A 21,707-nucleotide genomic window follows, 5' to 3' on the forward strand; every position below is an offset into this window, starting at 1 on the left:
AAAAAAATAGAAGCTGTTGGATGACAATATTCTCATCATCTTGCTATTAGTCCTTTGAACTGCCCATATCTGCATTCTTTCTTTCCTTTGCTTCTGTTATGGAAGAAATATTCCTGCTCCTCTCTGACCTAATTTTTCTTTCTATTTCTGTTGTGGATCCATGCTCTCCTGCCTTCGCAAGGCCTTTCTTGATTATTCCTTTTTTATCCCACCCATATCTCTTATATATCTCTGCTGACTTTCCTTTTCTTTCTGTATGATCATACTTTTAAAAAATCAAAACTCTTTGGATCTTCCTCTACCAATGTATTTTTCTCCTTTTCACAAACTTTGATAGAATTTGCTGTATTCATCAGCTGAAGGACATCTAGGTTGCTTCCAAACAATAGTTTAACTATTGTGAACTGTGCTGCTATAAACATTGATATGGCTGTGTCCCTGTAGTATGCTGTTTTTAAGTCCTTTGGGTATAGACTGAGGAGTGGAATAGCTAGATCAAATGGTGCTTCCATTCCCAGTTTTCCAAGGAATCTCCACACTGCTTTCCATACTGGCTGGACTAATTTGCAGTCCCACCAGCAATGTACGAGTGTGCCTTTTTCCCCACATCCTCACTAACACTTATTGTTGTTTGTATTATTAATAGCTGCCATTCTGACAGAAGTGAGATGAAATATTGATGTAGTTTTGATTTGCAGTTCTCTAATTGCTAGAAATATTGAACATTTTTTCATATATTTGTTGATGATTGTATATCATCTTCTGAGAAGTGTCTGTTGAGTTTCTTAGCCCATTTATTGATTGGGTTATTTGGGGTTTTTTTGGTGTTTAGCTTTTCTTAAAAAAAAATTTTTTTTTAGTTGTAGTTAGACACAGTACCTTTATTTTATTGTTATGTAGTGCTGAGGATCAAACCTAATGCTACGCGAGCGCTCTACTGCTGAGCCACAACCCCAGCCTGCCCTCATGGTGTTTAGCTTTTTGAGTTCTTTATATACCCTACAGATTAGTGCTCTATCTTATGTGTAAGTGGTAAAAATTTGCTCCCGAGATGATATAAGGAGGCTGATTCATAGTTGGGTTGGAGAGGGAGTGTGGGAGGATTAGACAAACAATAGATAGGACAGAGGGGTAGGAGGGGAAGGGAGGGGGCATGGGGGTAGGAAAGATGGTGGAATGAGATGGACATCAGTACTTAAGTACATGTATGAAGACACGAATGGTGTGACTCTGTGTACAACCAGAGATATGAAAAATTGTGTTCTATATGTATAATATGAATTGTAATGCATTATGCTATGCTATCATATATAACAAATTAGAATAAAAAATAAAGTAATTAATTTTTTTAAAAAATTAGCTGTACTCATTCCCCGATTCTTTACTTCCTTTGTTGGGTTTCTTTCTATTCTAACTTTGATCTCAGCATTCCATAACATTTAATATCCCCTTAACTATGGTGGATATAGCTCAGACCCAGCTTTGCTTGAATTTTTAGGATTTTTTAACAGTGTTAAACGTACCTTTCTTGAAATGCTCAGTTTCTTTGGCTCTGTTTTTATCATGCCTTTTGGGTGTTCCTGCCTTCCGGGACACACTTCCTTAGTCTCTTTATCAGGCTTTTCTTTCTGTCAGAAAACCCTCTTGTGTTCAAATTTTGTCATTCCCTGAGTGATCCTAATTGTTCCTCTAATGTGCATCAGATTCTTTGAATCATTATTGTCAGCCCTTTTTGCTTAACTTTAGGCACATAAATACCAAAAACACCTTAAACTTTAATATATCCAAAATTGAGTCCTTTCTTCTGTCCACGAATATGCTTCTTCTTTCATGTTCTGGGATAAGTGATGAGTTTAGCACCCAAATGACTGTCTAACCCAGAAACCTAGGGGTCATGCTTGGCTCTTCCTTCCCTCCTCTCACATACCTAGCCAGTCCCAAAGTATTAGTGATGTATCCTGTGTTTAATATCATTCAAGACTGTTTACTTTTTTTGTTTTTTTTTTTTTAGAGAGAGATGAGAGAGAGAGAGAGAATTTTTTAATATTTATTTATTTTAGTTCTTGGCAGACACAACATCTTTGTTTGTATGTGGTGCTGAGGATCGAACCCAGGCGAGCGCGCTACCGCTTGAGCCACATCCCCAGCCTTCTGTTTACTTTTTTATATTCCCTCTCCTACCACCATCATCCAAGCCATTGTCAGCTCCTATCTGGAAAACTGCCATAGCTCATAAACTGATTTTTCTGTTTACTTTTTCTCCAGGACATTTCCTACACTATTATTAGCATAAACTTTTTAAAAAGAACGTTTTCTCAAAACCTTTCAGTGATTTCCCATTGCCTCAAAGATTGCCTAGGAAGTTCAAATGCCTTAGCATGGCTTCTGAGATTAGTGACCTGTTCCTTGCTTCTTCGTGCCTTCCTCTTTTTCACTCTTATATTTCAGCTATAGTTTGTTGACGGATTTTTAAGGCCTGTCAAGCCCTTGTCAAGTGCTGAGGATGTAGTGAAGTCCTGATTATCATCAATGCTGAACACCTATTGGTACCAACCAGAAACCCTTCTCCTTTTCCCTTTCCAGCTTTAGCACATACTCATTCCTCTTCCTGGAACTCATTTTGAATTTTTCCCACAAACTTCTGCTTTTCTTTTTTCCTTTTTTTTTTTTTCTTTTTGAAGGATAACAAATTATGGCCCATAAGCCAAATCTAGCCCACCACCTCTTTTTGTAAGTGCAGTTTTCTGGGCATCTAGCCACACTCATTTTTGTACATATTGTCTCTGGCTGTTTTCATCTACAGTGGCAAAGTGGAATGATTGCTACAAAATCCATATGCTAAGATGCCCAGCTTATCTACTGACTGGACCTTTGCAGACAGTAAATGCTACTTTAAGTATTAGTTTGAGCATCACTTATATGAAGTTAGGCAACTTGCTGTGTTTTCATCAGAAACAGTTATCACACTCGTGTAATTTCCCTTCTTGATTAAAAGTTCTTCGAAAGCAGGAGCATGTAGGCCCTGCTCACTTATACTCTCAGCCCTTAGTTCCTATCATTTTATTCGTTCATAAATATTTGGAGGAATGAATAAAAGTACCTTTATAAAGCATTGCATTTAAATTGAAAATTTTAATGAAATTTTAAAATTACCAAAACCATTAATTTAATGTCTCTTAATAGTCTCATATTTTCTGAAATATAAAATTTGTGTTTTAGAGGTAAGCAAGAAATTGAAAATTTGAAGGAAGAAATGGAAAGTCTTAATTCTTTGATTAATGACCTACAAAAAGACATCGAAGGAAGTAGGAAAAGAGAATCTGAGCTACTGCTGTTCACAGAAAAGCTCACTAGTAAGAATGCACAGCTTCAATCTGAGTGCAATTCTTTGCAGTCACAATATGATAAACTTTCCTGTAGTGAAAGTCAGTTGCAAAACCAATGTGAACAAATGAGACAAACAAATACTAATTTGGTAAGTATAAATATATATATTTAACTCTTGAAACAACTAACAAGAAACACAGATTAAAATTTTCCCATGGCATAAAAATGTAGTAGTAGTTAATTTAAGCACTTTTCTATTGGCACTGACTTTCTGGTAATTTCGAATGCTTTAAAAAAAAATGTTGCGGGCTGTAGCTGTAGCTCAGTGACAGAGCACTTGCCTAGCATCTGTGAGGCACTGGCTTTGACCTTCAGCACCACATAAAATAAAGGTATTGTGTCCCTCTACAACTAAAAAAATATGTATTTTAAAAAATGTTGGTTTTTTCCTTTCAATTGATGTGATTTGTAATAAATTTTCTCCCTAAAATAATAAAGAAGAATGTTTCACTTTTGAAAATAAGAAAACCATGGTTTCTGTCATTCTTAACTAGAATCATTATATATTTTTTTAAAGGTAATACTTTAAATTTGTTTTTAAAAATAGTTTCAAAGTGGTTTAATATTTCCAAGTTATTAGAATGTCTTCAAATTATTCATAAAAATAGTTTGAGTTTGTGCTGGGATTGTGGCTCAGCAGTAAAGCGCTTGCCTAACATGCTCGAGGCCCTGGGTTCGATCCTCAACACCACATAAAAAAAATAAAAAATAAAGATATTGTGTCCACCTAAAAAAAACTAAAAAATAAATATAAAAAAATGTTTGAGTTTTTAAAATTGCAAAAGTTCAAAGACCTAAGTCACAGGTAGTTTTGCATGTGCAGAACAACACACTCATTTAGTGTATCCCTTTGCCTCACTATATGAAAATTTGGAGGAGCTCAATAAATAAAACCTTGTAAGGAGGAGTGATAGAAGACTGTCTCTCAGGGACCATATATTTTAAGGTTGTCAATTGAGCAATAATAGAAATAAATATATGATCTAAAATTTTTTTCATTTTATCTTACTTAATATTCAGGAAAGTAGACTGTTAAAAGAGGAAGAACTTCGAAAAGAGGAAGTCCAGACTCTTCAAGCTGACCTTATGTGTAAACAAACGGAAGTTAAAGCATTGAGTACCCAGGTAGAAGAATTGAAAGATGAGTTAGTAACTCAAAGACGTAAACATGCCTCTAATGTCAAGGATCTTACCAAGCAACTTCAGCAAGGTATAAAATTCTTCCTCATTTAGACCTTGAATATATTTGTTTCTTTTAATCATTAAAGATTTTATAGAAAAAATATATTTCAGGTTCTACCACATTTACTGGAGCCATTTATTCCTTTTTACATATTAATTTTCATAGATAAATTGCTAACCTTGCAGTTCTATGAACTGCCTGTCTTCTATACTAAAGGATATTTATTCACAGAGCCACAGAATGTAAGAATTGTGGTAGGTATTACCTTAGGGCAAGAGTGTCTAAACTTTTTTGATTACATACTTTTTTATCAGTAAAAAAATATTTGGTTTTCTCCAATTTATGTGTTTATTTATGCATTTTAGATGTGTTAGATAAAAATAGAAATTTGAAAAGATTTATCTTTAAGCGTAAATAAAAATTGTAATATTTTATACCTACATATGCCTATGAATTGATCTGTACTGCATTTAGGGTACCTGGATCTACATCTTGTCTCTAACTGAGAGATGGTTGAGACCTAGCTCTGCATCTGGGTCTCAGGAAACAGACCTGGAAAGGTTATAAATTACCTGAACACAACAATGGTCAACTAGAATTAAAACCCAGGTTTCTTTAATTTAAAATGCATAGAGGTTATTGGGTATCTGTACTATGTGCTTGGACAAAGATGAATAAGACAAGTATTCCAACTAGCTATTCTCTTACCATTTTCCACAACTTCATTTATTTTCAAATAGGGTGAAATGTATTACTTAACACGAATATATTCAGTTATTTACTATAAGAATTCAGTTGTTTTTGTACTTATAATTGAAGGGAAATTTCTGGTAGGATCTTCTAAATCTGTGAGGACTTCTATCTATCTGTCTATTTAAAGTTGTAGATGGACACAATACCTTTCTTTTATTTATTTATTTTTAATGTGGTGCTGAGGCTCTAACCCAGTGCCTCACACATGGCTAGGAAAGTGCTCTGAACTATAATCCTAGCTTTTGTCAGGACTATGAAAAATTAAGTTCAGTACAACTAAATGATGCCAGTGTCAGTTATCATAATGTCATTTTTGTATATTTTATACTTGACCTGTACAATTCCAAATGTCATTTTATATGAATGACATCTACAGCTTTCTAAGGTAGGTATTCAAGAACTTTGTCTTATTATTATTATAGTCTATGCCATTTTTTACTAAGTGAATTTAGCAACTAAAATCAGGGATGGATGGGATGGTCATGATGATTATTGTAAGTAATCCACTTATTTTTCCTGTAGCACGAAGAAAATTAGATCAGGTTGAGAATGGAAGCTACGATAAAGAAGTTAGCAGCATGGGGAGTCGTTCTAGTTCATCAGGTAAAAAAAAAACAAAACAATGGTTTTAGTTGTTATTTAGTAATTGAATATAAGAATAAATAGCATTTTGGGTCTTAAAAAAATATTGATATGCTTTGTTTCCTTTTGAAACATAAAATATTGAAGTTTTATATAATTATTTTGTAATAAAATTTGGGATTCTCTCTCTATTATAACTTCTACATTATACTGTCTCCTAGAAATTGCACATTAGAGGGGCAAAATATTATCAGCTATTACAATAGTGGAAAAAATGTGTGGTAGAAAGAATGTGAATTTGAAATTATTGTTGCATGTTTATATCCCACCTCTGCCATTTTTTATTTATATTTTATTTATATTCTGTTCTATTCTCTCACCAAGTTGCTGAGGTTGACCTCAAACTTGCAATTCTCCTGTCTCAGCTTCCTGAGATGTTTAGATTATAGGCATGTGCCATCACACCCAGTTTCTGCAATGTATTATATAATTTTAGATAAGATACATTACTTATCTTAAATCTATACAGTGGGGTTGAGAAACAGATTTTTATAGGGTAAAGAGGACCAAAAATTCATTTCACTGGTATTGGTAAAAATTAAGAGCTAACCATCATGCTTACTATAATGCGCTGTTCTGAGTGCTTCACATATATTAACTCATCTAAATGAGATAAATATATTAATAATCTTATGAAAGGTAAATAATATTACTAATGCCAATTTGACATGAAGTAGCCAAGGCACTGAGAGTTTTAAATAATTTTTCCAAAGTCACACAACTAATAATTGGAAAAGTAGGATTTGAACCTGGATAGATTGGCTCTGGAACATAATCCACTATATTCTGTCCTCCTTCTCTTCTCCTATATCCTACATTCTGCCCCCCTCTGTTTTTTGTTTTTTGTTTTCTGTTCTCTTTTACTTTAATTTTGGTCTGACTTATAATTGTTATTCTTTCTCTTAGATCTTTTGTTTCTCTGTTGCTACTTTCACATCCTGTTCTTGAGAGACATAATAGACAGACGCTTTGCTATTTTATTGCCAGTATACTCAGACACAAGAAATTGGTTAGCCAATGACCTATGATATGTTCTACATCCAGCTATGTTAGGGTGAATATTTGAAAATGATACCAAAATAAATGATACATGAGATGAGAGTCTAGCATGCTAGACTACAAATAATATCTTAATAATATATTAATAATATCATAATTTTTGTATGTGTGCATATCATTTAGGGTCCCTTAATGCTCGGAGCAGTGCAGAAGATCGATCTCCAGAAAACACTGGGTCATCAGTAGCTGTGGATAACTTTCCAGAATTGGACAAGGCCATGCTGATTGAGAGGATAGTTAGGTTGCAGAAAGCACATGCCCGGAAAAATGAAAAGATAGAATTTATGGAAGACCACATCAAACAATTGGTGGAAGAAATTAGGAAAAAAACAAAGTATGTATTATTATGGTAGCACTATCTGTTCCAAGTCTATACTTCTCATGGTAAAAGCACTCTTTTCAAAAATCAATCATATCAAGAATTCTGTCTTTCAAAAAATATTTATTTATTTAATTTGAGAAAGGGTCTCACATCTTGCTCAGGCTGGTCTCAAACTCCTGGGCTCAAGCATCCCTGCTTCTCAGCCTCTCAAGTAGTTGGTACTACAGGTGTGTGCCACCATATCCAACTTAATAATTCTTATAATCATTCAGTTCCAAATATTTTATGATCACCTACTGTATTCTAGGTTTGGGGAATACAGAAATGAAAGAAAACATAGATCTAGGGCTGGGAGTATTGCTCAGTGGTAGAGTGCTTGCCTAGCATGCATAAGACCCTTGAAGAAGACATAGAGTTCAGTAGTGTGTTACTTGGCTTTTTATTTTCATGTTTACGACTCTAAGAGACATATGAAGTTTTGGATATTTTTTTTTTCCTGTTGAGCAAAATATAATTAGGTAATTCTTTGTACTATGCCTGTTAGCATTTATCTTACTGATTACTTACAGCCACTGAGTGAGAGTGAGTTCTCTGATTTTGTAGATAAGTTAACTGGGGCCTAGGTAAAATCACTCTTACCTGTCAGGATTATCCTCTTGTGAGGGACAGACATTGAGCTAGAGATTCAGACCCAGCTCTGACTGACTCCAGAGCCTGTCCTATGCCATATTCCTCTCATTGATACTGTACTCATTTAAATAAGAGATGTTGCTCTTATATTGCAGGTCTTTTCCTAAGCCATTTTAATTTTAAATATGTTACTAAAAGTTTGCCTATTACTTTTTTTAAAAAGTTTAAAAATAGGAAAACAATATTAATAGAAATATGAGCAATAAAATAGTTGCTTAAATATTTTATGTAAATAAGGAAAGGAACTTAAAAAGCAGTGTATATATCATTAATCATGATAGAATAAAAGTAAAATAGCTGAAGAAACCATCTGAATAAGGAAAATTCTTTTCCAATGTATTAGGTTATTAGTTTAATAGGTACTTATTTTATGCTAGGCCTCTTTATGCTTCTGCTTAGCTGATTCTTACAAATTCCAGTATTTTTAATTCTTCAGGTACACAATTGATAGTGTCATTTTGTTTTGCAGAATAATTCAGAGTTACATTTTACGAGAAGAATCAGGCACACTTTCTTCAGAGGCTTCTGATTTTAACAAAGTCCATTTAAGTAGACGAGGTGGCATCATGGCATCTTTATATACATCTCATCCTGCTGATAGTGGATTAACACTGGAACTGTCTTTGGAAATCAACCGAAAATTGCAGGCTGTTTTGGAGGATACATTACTAAAAAATATTACTTTGAAGGTATTTGTGTTTCTCATTCACTTACCAATAAGTAAAATGGTGCCTCTTTCTTAGTCTCATCTGGCACTTAGACGGGCTAATTCTGATAGGTTTCTGTTACTCAAGAGATAAAAGTTTAATGTTTTTCTATTTTGAAAGTATAATTTTCAAACTAAGTCAGTTTAGTTATTGGATAGTAGGATGAATTATATATTTTGCAATGGATGACCTTTGACATACATTGCTATTACAGGTCATTGTTGAAACACTTTTTAAGACTATGGAGTTTCTAATATATTTTCCAGCTTTCTTTTATTTTCTGCAGCTATTATCTATTTGTTGAACATGGGCCTTGATAATTAGTAATGGGTTTTAAAAATAATTTTTAAATCTAATAATTAATCATTTTATGTATTGAATTGCTATAGCTATGATAAAAAGGTTAAATATGAGCTGGGCATAATGAAACCACCTATAATTCCAGCTCCTTGGGAAGTTGAGAGAGGAGGGTGTCATAAGTTCAAGGCCAGCCTGGGCAACTTAATGATACTCTGTCTCAAAATAAAATTTTAGAAAAGTGGGCTAGGAGATGTAGCTCAGGGATAGAACACTTGCCTAGCATGTGCAAGGCCCTGGATTTAATCCCCAATATCATAACTTTGAAAAGGACAGGTCTACTTTACTAAAAACATCTGTGTATCTAATTCAATTTACTAATTCACTTAGCATTTTTGGACTAATCACCATTCCTTCAGTTTCAAAATTTAGGCAAAAATAGTTCAAATTGAATCTTTTTATTTATTATACTTAGTAGTTTTGTTTTCTCTCTTTTCCCCTAACTATTAAAGGAAAATCTACAAACACTTGGAACAGAAATAGAACGTCTTATTAAACACCAGCATGAACTAGAGCAGAGGACAAAGAAAACCTAATACAAAGTTCTTGCCCAGTAAACAGATAAAAGCCACCCAGGAGCAGGTGCCACTGACCAGTGTTGTTGGAAACTTTTCCCTACTTTGTGTATAAGCCAGTCAAAATTTGTTTTGCTTCATCTGTATAAAAAAGTGTCCTTTTAAAAATGGATGCATTGCTGTGCATACTGTAAGAGTGTAGGCTTTGAGAAATTTGTTTTATATGGTGCAATACAACAGCCTATCATTGAGTCTGAACAACTTAATTTTCTCATAGTCTTAAGTGCTGAACATTACTAAAAGGGCTTTAAAAAAAAAACCCTTCTTCATATTTTTTCCCTTTAAAATATGTCAAAAATTGTTCATCTTTAAAAATGATTCATGAAAAGACAAAGAAGTGTTACTTATTCATTGATTTACAATTTCCACAACACCAAGAAAAGTAAAGACATCATAAAAATATTTGTTTCAAGCTAGACACAGTGGTGTGTACCTATAGTCCCAGCTACTCAGGAGGCCAGGGGGAGGACCACTTGAAACCAGGAGTTTGAGGCCAACCTGTGCAACATAGCAAAACCCCATCTCAAAATACATTTAAAAAAATGTTTTGACACTCCAGTATAACATTTGGTTGTCTTTTAAGGATGCATTTGAGTACTTAAATTTTTGTTTTAATGAAAACTGAACTTAATAGAAAAGCCAGCTATTGGTAAATGGCAATAGTTGGACATTGAATGTCTCTGTCAGGTTTCGTTGTCTATCGTAGGTCCATTTTTTTTCATATTTGGATTAATAGTTGAATTCTTAAAATCTTTAGTTATTTTGAATACGGTTTAAAATAACATGTTTATTGAAAAATTTTCTGTGGACTTCGTTATATTTTAAAATGTGAAGTGGATCCAATCATTAGAACAGCGAAATGAATAATTCTTAGACATGGAAATACTTTAATTTTACTAACATTATATAAAGATAAAATGTACTAGTATTTTAAGGTACTTACTAAGAACCAGTTTCCCAAGAGAAAGCAGCATATGGCTTTGTTAACCATTTGAGCACTATTCTTCACTACTGATACAATTAAATATATATCAAATTGGAGTGATCATGAAGTTCCCCCAAATGTGATGTTTTAGTATATTTATTTAAAACACAAAATAATTATATATCTAAAACCAAAGGAATTTTTAAGCCAAATTATTGTATGTTGTTGGAGTTTTAGATATTTTGTTGGATTTTTACAATATTTATTTTAGATGTAGATTTAAATGTTGTAGTCATATCAATATTTGTCATCAGATTTTTTTCTTGCCTCCTTTTATTTCTCACCTATTAGAATTTCTTTGACTTTGCATTATGTTTGGATTCTTTGTATAATAGGACACCTTAGCTCATCTGCGGGTTTGTTACCACAAACCTCATTTTTGTTTTAGATTTTGGCATCCTTCCCACCCCACCCACCCCCATCCCTGTGCACGGAAAAGAAAGTGAGCCTTGCGGGTGACAGATTAAAAGCCTTCAAAGAACTGTATGGGCTTTTGAAGTTGGACTTGTGGCAATGTCCTTTTAATGGGTTTTAACTTTTTTTTTTAAATCAACTTAACATTGTTTAAAAGGTAATTTAGTAAAGATCAGGTCATTTATTGTAGTGTCTTAATTTTTGTGCATGTCAAGTTATACATTGTCATCCAAAAGCAAATATCCTTTTTATTTCAGAATGAAAATGCACAAAGATGTTTTATTTTTAAAATAGTTATAAAAAGTATTAGTTTTAATGTGTCTTGCTTTTTATCAATAATAATTTATCAAATTAAAAAATAAGAGGGTAAGTGCAATAAAATCAATTATTTTCCCATTTGTTTCTAGACATGGTTGACACTCCAAAAGTCTACTTACAATAGGCAACATATCTAATTTTTTCCTGGTTTCTCATATGCTATAGATTCATAAACTATAAGATTAAAGTTTTTTTCCTCTAGGGTACAAAATGTATAATGGAGGCCAAATAGTGATCAGATTCATCGTATTCTATGCCTATACACTTTCAAATATATATACATATATATTTGATATAGTTACACATATTTCAAATATATATATACACATACATACATTAGACAAAAATGAAGCATTCAGTATTAATATTTGTGCCACCATTTGCCGCCATTTTAGAGGAAAATTATTAAAAGCCATATTTTGGCGGTATTGTTGCCATTTTTCCTGATAAACTTAAGAAACTATGGAAAATTTTTGAAGGAAATAATTTGTTTTCTTTTTGTTCTTCATTATCTACTGCTTCCTTTTATACATGGATCAGGACTGAGCAAAGTACTGTATAAAAATATGCATGTATTAGCGATACCCATTTCTGTCCTGATTTACGAACAGCTCCTAATGTAAGGATTTGGAGGGCCTTTCACCAGTTACTATATTGAATAGAGAAAGAAGAATGGGGTGTCTGGAGAATAATAAACCTGAGACCTACAGGGAATTTGTTTTATGTTTGATATTGTACACATCAATAGCTCTTTAGGTTAGCAATATTTTGGTATCTTTGAGCAGGAAATTTTTAGTGTGTGTATGTACACCTCATAGGTTTGATTTGAAAGTGAATACTTGCTGTGACTCTCAGTCTCTCATCCCATACACACTTTAGTCTGTTATAAGGATCAAAAATGGTGGGTTTGGACAGAAGAATTAATTTGAACTTTGGTGGTTTTTGTGTTTTTTGGTTTTGTTTTTAATTATCATTTAAAGTGATTCAGGATACAAACATGTTATTTATTCACTTAATAAACACATTGTAAACCTACCTTATAGGTATTATGTTGCGATTAAACATCATCATAGAGAACTTATGGTCTAAAAAGAAATAGCTGGGAGGCAGTAGGAACTGGCCTTTGGGCCTCTTAGCTTATGCCAGCCCTACTTGGCTGAGAAGAGGCTTACTCTGCTTGGGCGTGTAGGTGGCTGAGAAATTTCACTCTGCCATGAAACTTGGGAAACTGAATCCTTGCAAAGGTATACTGAGAGCAAATTGCTGTTTTCATGGTGGTTCTACACATTTCCTGACTTTTGTCACAGTTTAATGTTTAATTAATCTCTAAGAAAAAGGAAAAAAATCTGAGCACCATAAAATGACATTAGGTTTTTACAATTATACTAAATTATTAATGCCTATTTGATGTTCAAAGATGAATCTAATTGTTGTCACGCATTTTTCCAAGCTTTGTTTTGTGGTATACTATTTTTTTCTAAGGATTTTTTTCACTTTCTACATATAAACTTAGACCAAGATTTCCCTACCAGTGAAAGAAGAAGCGGGCTGGGAAACAAGACGATTAGCAACCATTAATTTTATAAATGTTATATATGCTACCCTGGTGAAAATATTTTTATAAATCATGTTGTCATTCATATTTCATGAATTTTGACTCTAGGAGCCTATTTTTCAGTTAAGATTTTTTTTTTTAAACAAAATGTTATTTTTTAACACTGAGATTATTAATTTTAAACTAACACCAGTTGGTGGCACTAGAAACCTGAAATTTTTCAAGGCTGAACAAGAGAAACAATTGAAAAAAGTATCCAAACATGAATTTTCAGAAAAACAAAAATATAATTGAATATAAAAAAATGTATTTTTCTTCTGAAATGGAATTCTTTTTTTAAATGCATATGGCTAACCATTTTGACTGTGATGATGAAAATCCTTTATCTTCCAGAAGACATATGTGTGTGCATTGTATAGATAATCTTTAATTTAATTACACTGTTCATTTTGTAAATGTTTCTGTATAAAATGAAGCTTTTTAAGATTATTCTGTATATATATTATACCAATTAAATAGGTAATGCCTGGTTACCAAGTTGTATTTTAATGGCATCTTTGTTTTCATGCATCACTCACTAAACAGACTGATTCTCCAGACTATTTGGCAAAGTTGATTCAGATTGCTTGAATTTTCTTTTTTAAACTAGACTGGGAATTTTCACTTTCTATAAAAACTTGATCCTTCCAATAGGATTAGGTCATGATTAGAGTGGGTGAACAACACTAGTAAAGGGATTAAGTTGAATGCCAGATTGTAGTTTAAATTTTTGTTCATAACAAAATTCAGCATTTTAAAAGATTCTGGGCCTGCAGGCATGTGAACTTTTCTTATTGAACCTAATTACTTGATATATTCAGATTTTCCACAAACTGTGGAACTTACTTGCCCACGATGTCTGATTTTAATAATAAAGAACTAATTATGTGCTAAAATGGCATTAATTTAATAAAGTTAATATGTGTGATGGTGTGTGATGTATTTTTCACATCACAAGGTGTTAGATTCTACCTCTAACAGCTCAGGTACACTTTAATTATGCTAATGAGGTCATTCTTAGAAAGAGTCCCCTGAAGACAGAATCTGTAGAATATGGGCATTTAATGGAGTGGAGAAGCCTTTCCTGACATTCTGGTTCTGGAGCCTGTGATTGCAAGAGAAAGGAATACCCAGGCAAGGAGCATCAGTTGAGAAAAGCGCTATTGGCCTGTGGTTCTTAATTTAAGCCACAGAGCAGGAGGAAACTTGAATTGGAGGTATAGTGAAGGAAGGAGGCTTTTGTCGCTTTTGTCCTGGAGGCTTAAAGACTCAGACCTTTTGCCCCCACATTGGGTGCCAATTGCCAGGTTTCTGTTTGAGACTAAAACACTCAGGAGTCACTCCAGGGGAACTGGTCTAATTGGGCTGTGGGAAATAACCACACAAGAGACAGAAATACCTTTTTCTTTGGGGTAGCTGTGATGGCTCCTCTGACCTAAGGGTCCGAAGAAAGAGAATGAGCACACGCTGACCCCTTTTATTGAGGAGAAGCTATTCAAATGAGGCAAGGGGTCAGGTTTCAGGAGGCTGAATCTATCTTCATGATGTCCACTGTCAGCAGGTTGACTGACATCTAGGTAGGCCACACTCAAGGGCAGAGTAAGAGAAGGGGACACACAAAAGGTGTTTCCATGGAACATTCTATCCCAAACAGGGCAAGGGGTGATATTATAAAGGAACAGGTGAGCATAGCTCCACCCATGGGGCTGTAGCAAGACACACCCATGCACAAACACTGCCCCTGGAACCCAAGAAGGGTGGGGAAAGTCTAGCAGAATGCTGCCTGATACCTCAGCACCCAGCCCGGGAATGTGACTCAGTCATGTGCAAGGTTGGTCTCCCACAGGCTTTATCAATGCCTCTCCTTTCTGCTAACTATTTGAGTCCCATTAATTAGACTGCGGAAGCTAAGGTCAGGCAATTGGAAGCTCACTCGGATGAACTTCTTATATCCAAGTCGGGTTTTTCTTAATGGAGGCACCTTAAATTAATACAGAATGAGACCTGCTGCTTTGGGGCAGGCAGCTCATGGTTGAGTTTTAGTGATTCTGAGAACAATGCCCCCATACATGATGTTTCTGTCCCTACAGAGGTGCTCTATAATTGCTTATTTGAGAAACTAGATTCATATTTTTTTCCAAAACTGGAGGTGGAGGGAAGAATACATTTAAGAAATATTCTATTTCTGAACAATTTCAGGGCTTTTTCTTTTTCCTCATTGCCTTAGGGCCATGTTTTTTGCAAGGCTACTGCCCCTAGTTATACTCCAATAAACTACGGGATGCTATATTCAAGAGACAGAATCTCTACTATCTAAAGGTGCAAAAGTAGCTCTATTGGCAGTCTAGGATCCACTGAAATAACAAATTTACTTGTTGATAGTCATTTGCTAGGATGTTAATTTCTAGGCAGAGTAACTCAGTATATTAAATATTAAGCTGGCTTTCCATATTTATTTCACTGTAGTTTTTGTCTTTAGTAAAAAGTTCAAGGGCAAAAAGTGGGCTGTGTGCTTAATCCAAGAAATAAACATTCTTTAAACCTGCCATGCTACTTAGTGTTGTTTCCTGTTCTTGGTATGAATGCCACCAAATGCCCCCTGCTGCTGTTCTGGAACTGCACTGCTGGCTACCTCCAATGGAGAGCCTGGTCAGCATCTATTTGGCTCCCAGTGGAACCCTAGAGGTAAATCCCTTCTCTTCCCCAGAAGCCAAGTCTCCAGGGTCCATGCCCGAGGAGGGTGAATCTCTGGGTCTCAATTACTTTGTTCCTGGATTTTGTGCTTTGTGTTAATTCCTGGGAGGGTGCAGAGAATTGTAGGGAGAGCTTGTGGGTGGAACAAGCTGTTGGAAAGGTCCGTTCCTAGTGTCTCTAGTTGAAATTCAGAGCTCACAGAAATAGCATTATATATAGTGGCTGCTTTCTTAAGAATTAGTTGCAGTTTGTGGATAAAAGCAGCTTTGCCAGGGATTGGAGATGCTGCTTAGTGGTGGAGGACTTTTCTGGCATGCATGAGGCCCTGAGTTTGATTTCTAGCTCCGCAGAATGCATACACACACACACACACACACACACACACACACACGAAGCTTTGTGTGCTTGCTTGAAAACATTTATTACCTTTTTTTATATATATGTATAATTACATGACTTCTAAGCTCCACACAGGGCACCAACTTTCAAACACAAAAGTTGAAGGGCTGGGGCTGTAGCTCAGTAGTAAAGTGCTTGCCTAGCACATGTGAGGTACTGGGTTTGATCCTCAGCACCACATAAAAATAAAAAGTATTATGACCATCTACAACTAAAATATTTTTTTTAAGTTGAAACAGAAGTTCCAGGTGCCTTTCACAAAACTGAATGATCCACTGTCAAAGCTGTTCCTCAGGTTTAAGTGGTGAGTACCAGGAACTTGTATGGCTGCAAAGCACAAGTGTGCTGGTGGTTCTCAATGCGCGAGGTATGGAATAGGAAGAAATGATTTCCTTTTGACCCACCTAACCGCACCCCTGCAATAGACTCAATGTCCAAAGGAACAACAGAACATTTCAGCTGTCCAGAGCAGGTGTGGCTGTAATGGTCCCTTCCTTCCTCATCCCATTTGGATGGGCTTTTACCAGGTCAGACAATTGAGGAAGAGATGAAATAGAAAAGGGACAAAACTTGACCAAAATTCTCATTGATCAAGTTCACATTTGTCAAATTCCAGGTTAGATGGTGACAACGCTCTAACTCATGCTGCTTGCCACCTGAGGCAGGGCTGGCAGCTGACAGAGCTGGGAGTGCTCCATAGAGGATCCATGGTGACTCCAGTTTCCTTCTGTACCTTCATATAGTTAAACTAGAGAAATGGCAGTTTAATACTTACATATATAAAAGCTTTTTAAAAAGAGAGGGTTGCTGTGCTGAAATCCTTGCAGTGGTCAACTTGGTGTGTGGTGGAGGAGTGTTGGGTAGAAGGGGTAGGAGGGACAGGGCTTTTTATGGAATGGCTGCTGTAATTTTTTTAGTATATTCACATATTATGTAATTTAAAGTTGACTTTTGAAAGTTTTAAAAAAAAAGCCAATCCATTTTAGGAACCCATTACTGAAGAGTATACTGAGATTTTTTTTTTTCAGATAAACCTCAGTTGTCAGATACTCGTTAACAGATAATACATATCAGAGTATCATAGTTTCTGGAAATGGGAAGCAGAGACCTTACCTGTTTTGGTTTTGTTCTGGGGGTAGGTAGGCTATGGGCAAAGTTCAAATGCAGAGGAGGTCTGGAGAGCCATGATCCTCATTCTTTAGCTGTCTACCTGATTCCATCCCCCAATGAAGTTCAAAAGCGCTTGAGTAATTCTGAGTACTTGCTCTCAGCATAAATAAAATAGCTACATCTGTGGTCATCTATGTGCTTGGAGATGCTGTTATGTGTTTTATAAATTTGCTCAATGCTATATTTATTTAGAAAGCAAAGTAGAGTTTAGGAGCTATTCTGGTCAAAAATTAAAAATAGCAGGCTATTGCTTGGTATTTTAAAAATGTTCATTTCCTTTTGAGATGCTAAAGAGCACAAGTAAATTAAAAAGATAAACCTATTAAGAGGGAGGGGGAACTCCTAATTAACTGCTTTGAGGCTCAGACCATCCCATGTCTAAAACTGATAAAGCTCAGTTGTTCTCCCAGATCTTATAGCTAGGGATTTGTTGAGCTGGAATTTGAACTTGGTTTTAGTTTCCAATGTCCCAAAATCAAAAGTTCTAATATCTCAGTAAGTGGGTTAAAAACATATTTAGATTTCTTTGCAGTAACATAGTTTTAAGAAAAAGCCCAAATAATACATCCATTTAAAGAAGATGTGCACCCATGAGTGTGTGATATGAATGATCTCTTGACAGGAGGCTTGGTACTTCTCTTCCTCCTGACTGCCTGACTTCCTTCTTCCTCTAACTGACTTCAGAGAAGAGAAATAAAACCAACCAGTAAATGTTTGGAGGGGAATCAGTTAACAGTCCACATTATAATTTTCTTGAGAGTCTGGGTAATGAATTGGTGTTGCTTTAGCTTCTGGAGCACATGTGGCTACACTTGCCATGCTCCACTCTGTTGATGACTCCTAGAGACTCCTGGTCCTGCCCGCTCCATCCAAGGCAGCCAGAGAACACAGAGGACTCTGAAGTGTTCTGGACTTGGAACTGCCTTGCCACTATTGTGACACCTGACACAGTCACTTCTTTGAGCTTTAGTTTTCCATTCTATAGACACATGATAGAACCTACCTTGCAGAGCACTTCTGTGTACCACATGGGATAACGCATGGGCAAGAACTTTGAAACTGCAAAACTCTGTATTATTAAGCTAAATCTCCAGAAATAAAGGGATAATTTATTTCTGTAAATACAACTAGGTATTTACGTAGGTAAATATGACTAGAGGTATAGCTCACTGGTGGAGTATCTAGCATGTGCAAGGTCCTGGATTCAATCCCCAGTATTGCAAATAAAAAAAAAAAGATTATTCAAAATGTAGGGTGCACATGTATGTACACTGTAAAAATTGTTGCTTTAATAGCATGGACTTTATGACAAAGTGAAAAATACCATTTGTGTGTGTGTGTGTGTGTCTACATTTTGAGGGGTGGGGTATTAAGGATTTAACCCAGAGACACATTACCACTGAGCTACATACATCTCCAGTCCTTCTGGTTTCATATTTTGAAACAGGGTCTCACTAAATTGCTGAGGCTGGCCTCTAACTTGCAATCCTCCTGCCTCAACAGAAGGATTACAGACAGGTGTGTGCCATCTTGCCCAGCTCTTTGTGAATATATAAAGATAAAGTTCTGAATAGTTACATGCCAGATACAACAGTGCTTTCCCCCGGAGAGTACTGGACTTTCACACTTTATGTTCTTCAGTGAGTGGGTATTTTTGTTGTAGTTAACTTTGGAAGTTTTATTCTAAGAATCATGTCCTGTGCCCGGCACTATAGGAGTGCATAATAAAAGGAAGGGGGAGAGGAGAGGATGTATTGTGATTACATTTGTCCTCTGAAAAGATCCCATTCCATTATCTGATTCCCTTGGAAGAGATGGAGTCTGGAAAGTAGAAGATGCTGCTGCACCTTGCTGAAAGGGAGCAGCACTCCTTTAAACAGCATCCCCAGAAGATTAGAGTCCAATTCTAGCTATTTCATTTTCCAATCTAAAGACATCTGCAGCCTAATCCCATTTCTGCAGTGGATTGGTGGGGACATCAGTTGGTTCCTGAGAATGTTCTAGAAGAATGAAAGCACCCTGCATGCACTTACCACTCATTTCCAACCCCACCCCATCCTCTGCACAGCCGTGAGTGTCAGGAGGACACATGTTCAGATGGCTGGAGCTCTTTCATTAATAATGTTCGATGTTCTCACACAGCTGTGTCCTCAGGGCCTGGGTCACTTGCAAATAGACTGGGGGTGGGGGTTTACCCCATTGTAGGAATGGAGCAGAAAGCGGAGAAAAGGCACTGTAGAAATTAGGATTCTTACCAATTCTAGTAAAAGTGCAGCATTGGCATGCGTTGCATCCTACCAGTGCCCTTGGTAAGGAGGTCTGGGTGTTGACTCTCCAGCCCCCACTTTCAGCACACAGTGCTGGTGAGAGAAAGGCATAAACGATGGGGCTGAGCCTGGGGCTCAGAGGTAGGGCGCTCGCCTAGCATGCGTGAGACACTGGGTTCAATCCTTAGCACCACATAAAAATAAAATATTGTGACCACCTATGTCAAACAAACAAATAAATATAAAAGGGCATACACGAGCTGGTGTCTCTGCTGTGTATACTGGCTTCTGCTACATTTAATAAAGCTTCAACATCAATTTTTTTTTTTTGCATAGGCTACATTGCTTTCAAAGCAATATAGACAAGCACTGCTTCTACCTCAATTTTTGTTTTGATAGAATTTAGAGTCATTGCTGCCACTAAAACTCAATCATAATGCTAAGCAAGATGCACAGGTAAGATAATTTTTCCATCTTTTTTTCTAGATTTTTGTGTGTTTGGATTATTTCATATAATTGGATTTTATTTCCACTATGGCTCATGAGCTGTGCCTCTTTTGAATATGCTTTAGTGATTGTCCTAGAGTTTATGAAATGTCTTCGAAATATGAACTGCTTCATGCATTATGAGCCAACACAGGAAAGGGCCATGCTAGTCTGTGACAGACCCAAATTTACTTCATTCTAGATTTTCTGCCTATTTTCTTGCTGGATTACAAGAAGCAAAAACTGGATGAGCCCTCTAGAGGGAGTACACAGTTGCAGTGACCAGACTTTCAGGTTCCACAGACTAAGAAAATTCAGAAAACAAAATTCTGATCTTGCTTCTATTTTTCAAGCTTTAAGAAATGATTTCCCACTTATCACCATAACCTCATAAAAGACAGGATGTTTTAACACTATGGAGGAAAAAGGTTGAGAGATTCATGTTTAAATTGAGTTTAGCTCTAGGAAATACTATATTTTTCTCACTTCACTGTGACCTGATCATTGAAAACCATTGACCTTGTCCAGCCCTTAGAAGAGGAGGCAAAAAACCTATAGGAAGAAGCTATCTGCCTGAGGTCACACCTAGCCGGTCTTTTCCTGGCTCTGTAGACACCGATGACGCTGATAATATCTATAATATAATACTCTTCCTTGGAACTAAGTGGATTACAGACTCTGAAGATGGAAGACGTGTTGGTTATGGATTTATTGCCTCCCAGCTCCAAATGCACTCTTCAGGATCTGCCCTGGGATAAGAGAGCTCCTATGAGCATTTCTCCATTAAATTGAGCTTGATGTTCAGCCTTCTCAGCAGAAGGCAATGGAGGCACATGACAGGTTGAAGAGGCTTCCAAAATTTCTGTAGGGACTAGATGTCAGCCTTGTACGTGTGAGGACATCCAGTGGAGCTGGCCCAACCATGACCCAGAACACTCACCATACGCAACCTCGCAGACCTCTCAGCCTCTACTTGGCAATAACCATGCAAACCAAAGCCCCCAACACACAGCTACCTGCTCCAGAGGGTCACTACTCTCTGCAAGTTCCCAAGTAGCCCGCATGCTCCGAAAGCCTCTGCCCAATAGTGTCCAGTCTCCCTCCCATGTCCACACTGATGATGGCTGCCCTGCTCTGGACGATGGCCTGTGCTTATTTAGCAACTCAGTCCAACTCAGCACCTCTACTTGTCCAGTGGGCTGGACTCTTTCCAAGTTGTGCCTCCTTGGGTACTGTATAGAACATCCTGGCATCTGATCGACACTCCCTTATCACAGTTCACAATTCTTCATATTAAACTTCTCTTCAACCTCCTGGGTGGTTTTTTTCTCCTGACTGGACCCAAACTGCTTGCTGCTGGAGTTCCGTGTAAAGAGCACTTTGCAGCCTTCTGAAAAGAGGTTACTGTTAGACACTCAAAAGCTTAGTGTTTAAAAATTGTAGACATCATTTCTTCACATTCTTTTTTTAATATTTATTTTCTAGTTGTAGTTGGACACAATACCTTTATTTATTTATTTTTATGTGGTGCTGAGGATAGAACCCAGGTCCTCACACGTGCTAGGTTACCGCTGAGCCACAACCCCAGCCCCACATTCTATTATTTAACAAGTTCATCCAGCATTATTATGAGCAAGGCACCATGGGAGGTAATCCATAACTTGGAAGAAGGTGGGACGAGAACTACATGTTAAGATAGTTACCC

The 21,707-nt window shown here is 36.3% G+C and overlaps 1 protein-coding gene across 2 annotated transcripts in view; it reads left to right on the forward strand.

The window, feature by feature from the left end:
• Ccdc186 (coiled-coil domain containing 186) overlaps positions 1-13,480 on the forward strand; it is a 45,674-nt gene extending 32,194 nt beyond the window's left edge. For both annotated transcript variants that reach the window (XM_013356594.4, XM_021723333.3), the window contains 6 exons: positions 3,220-3,475; positions 4,408-4,597; positions 5,846-5,926; positions 7,148-7,358; positions 8,506-8,725; positions 9,553-13,480. In XM_013356594.4, coding sequence (XP_013212048.2) covers positions 3,220-3,475; positions 4,408-4,597; positions 5,846-5,926; positions 7,148-7,358; positions 8,506-8,725; positions 9,553-9,636 — 1,042 coding nt within the window. In that variant the 3' untranslated portion in view covers positions 9,637-13,480. The remainder of the gene's footprint in view (positions 1-3,219; positions 3,476-4,407; positions 4,598-5,845; positions 5,927-7,147; positions 7,359-8,505; positions 8,726-9,552) is intronic.
• Positions 13,481-21,707: the final 8,227 nt, after the last annotated feature.

The sequence above is a fragment of the Ictidomys tridecemlineatus genome, chromosome 1 (assembly GCF_052094955.1).
Source record: "Ictidomys tridecemlineatus isolate mIctTri1 chromosome 1, mIctTri1.hap1, whole genome shotgun sequence".
In the NCBI taxonomy this organism is placed as follows: domain Eukaryota; kingdom Metazoa; phylum Chordata; class Mammalia; order Rodentia; family Sciuridae; genus Ictidomys; species Ictidomys tridecemlineatus.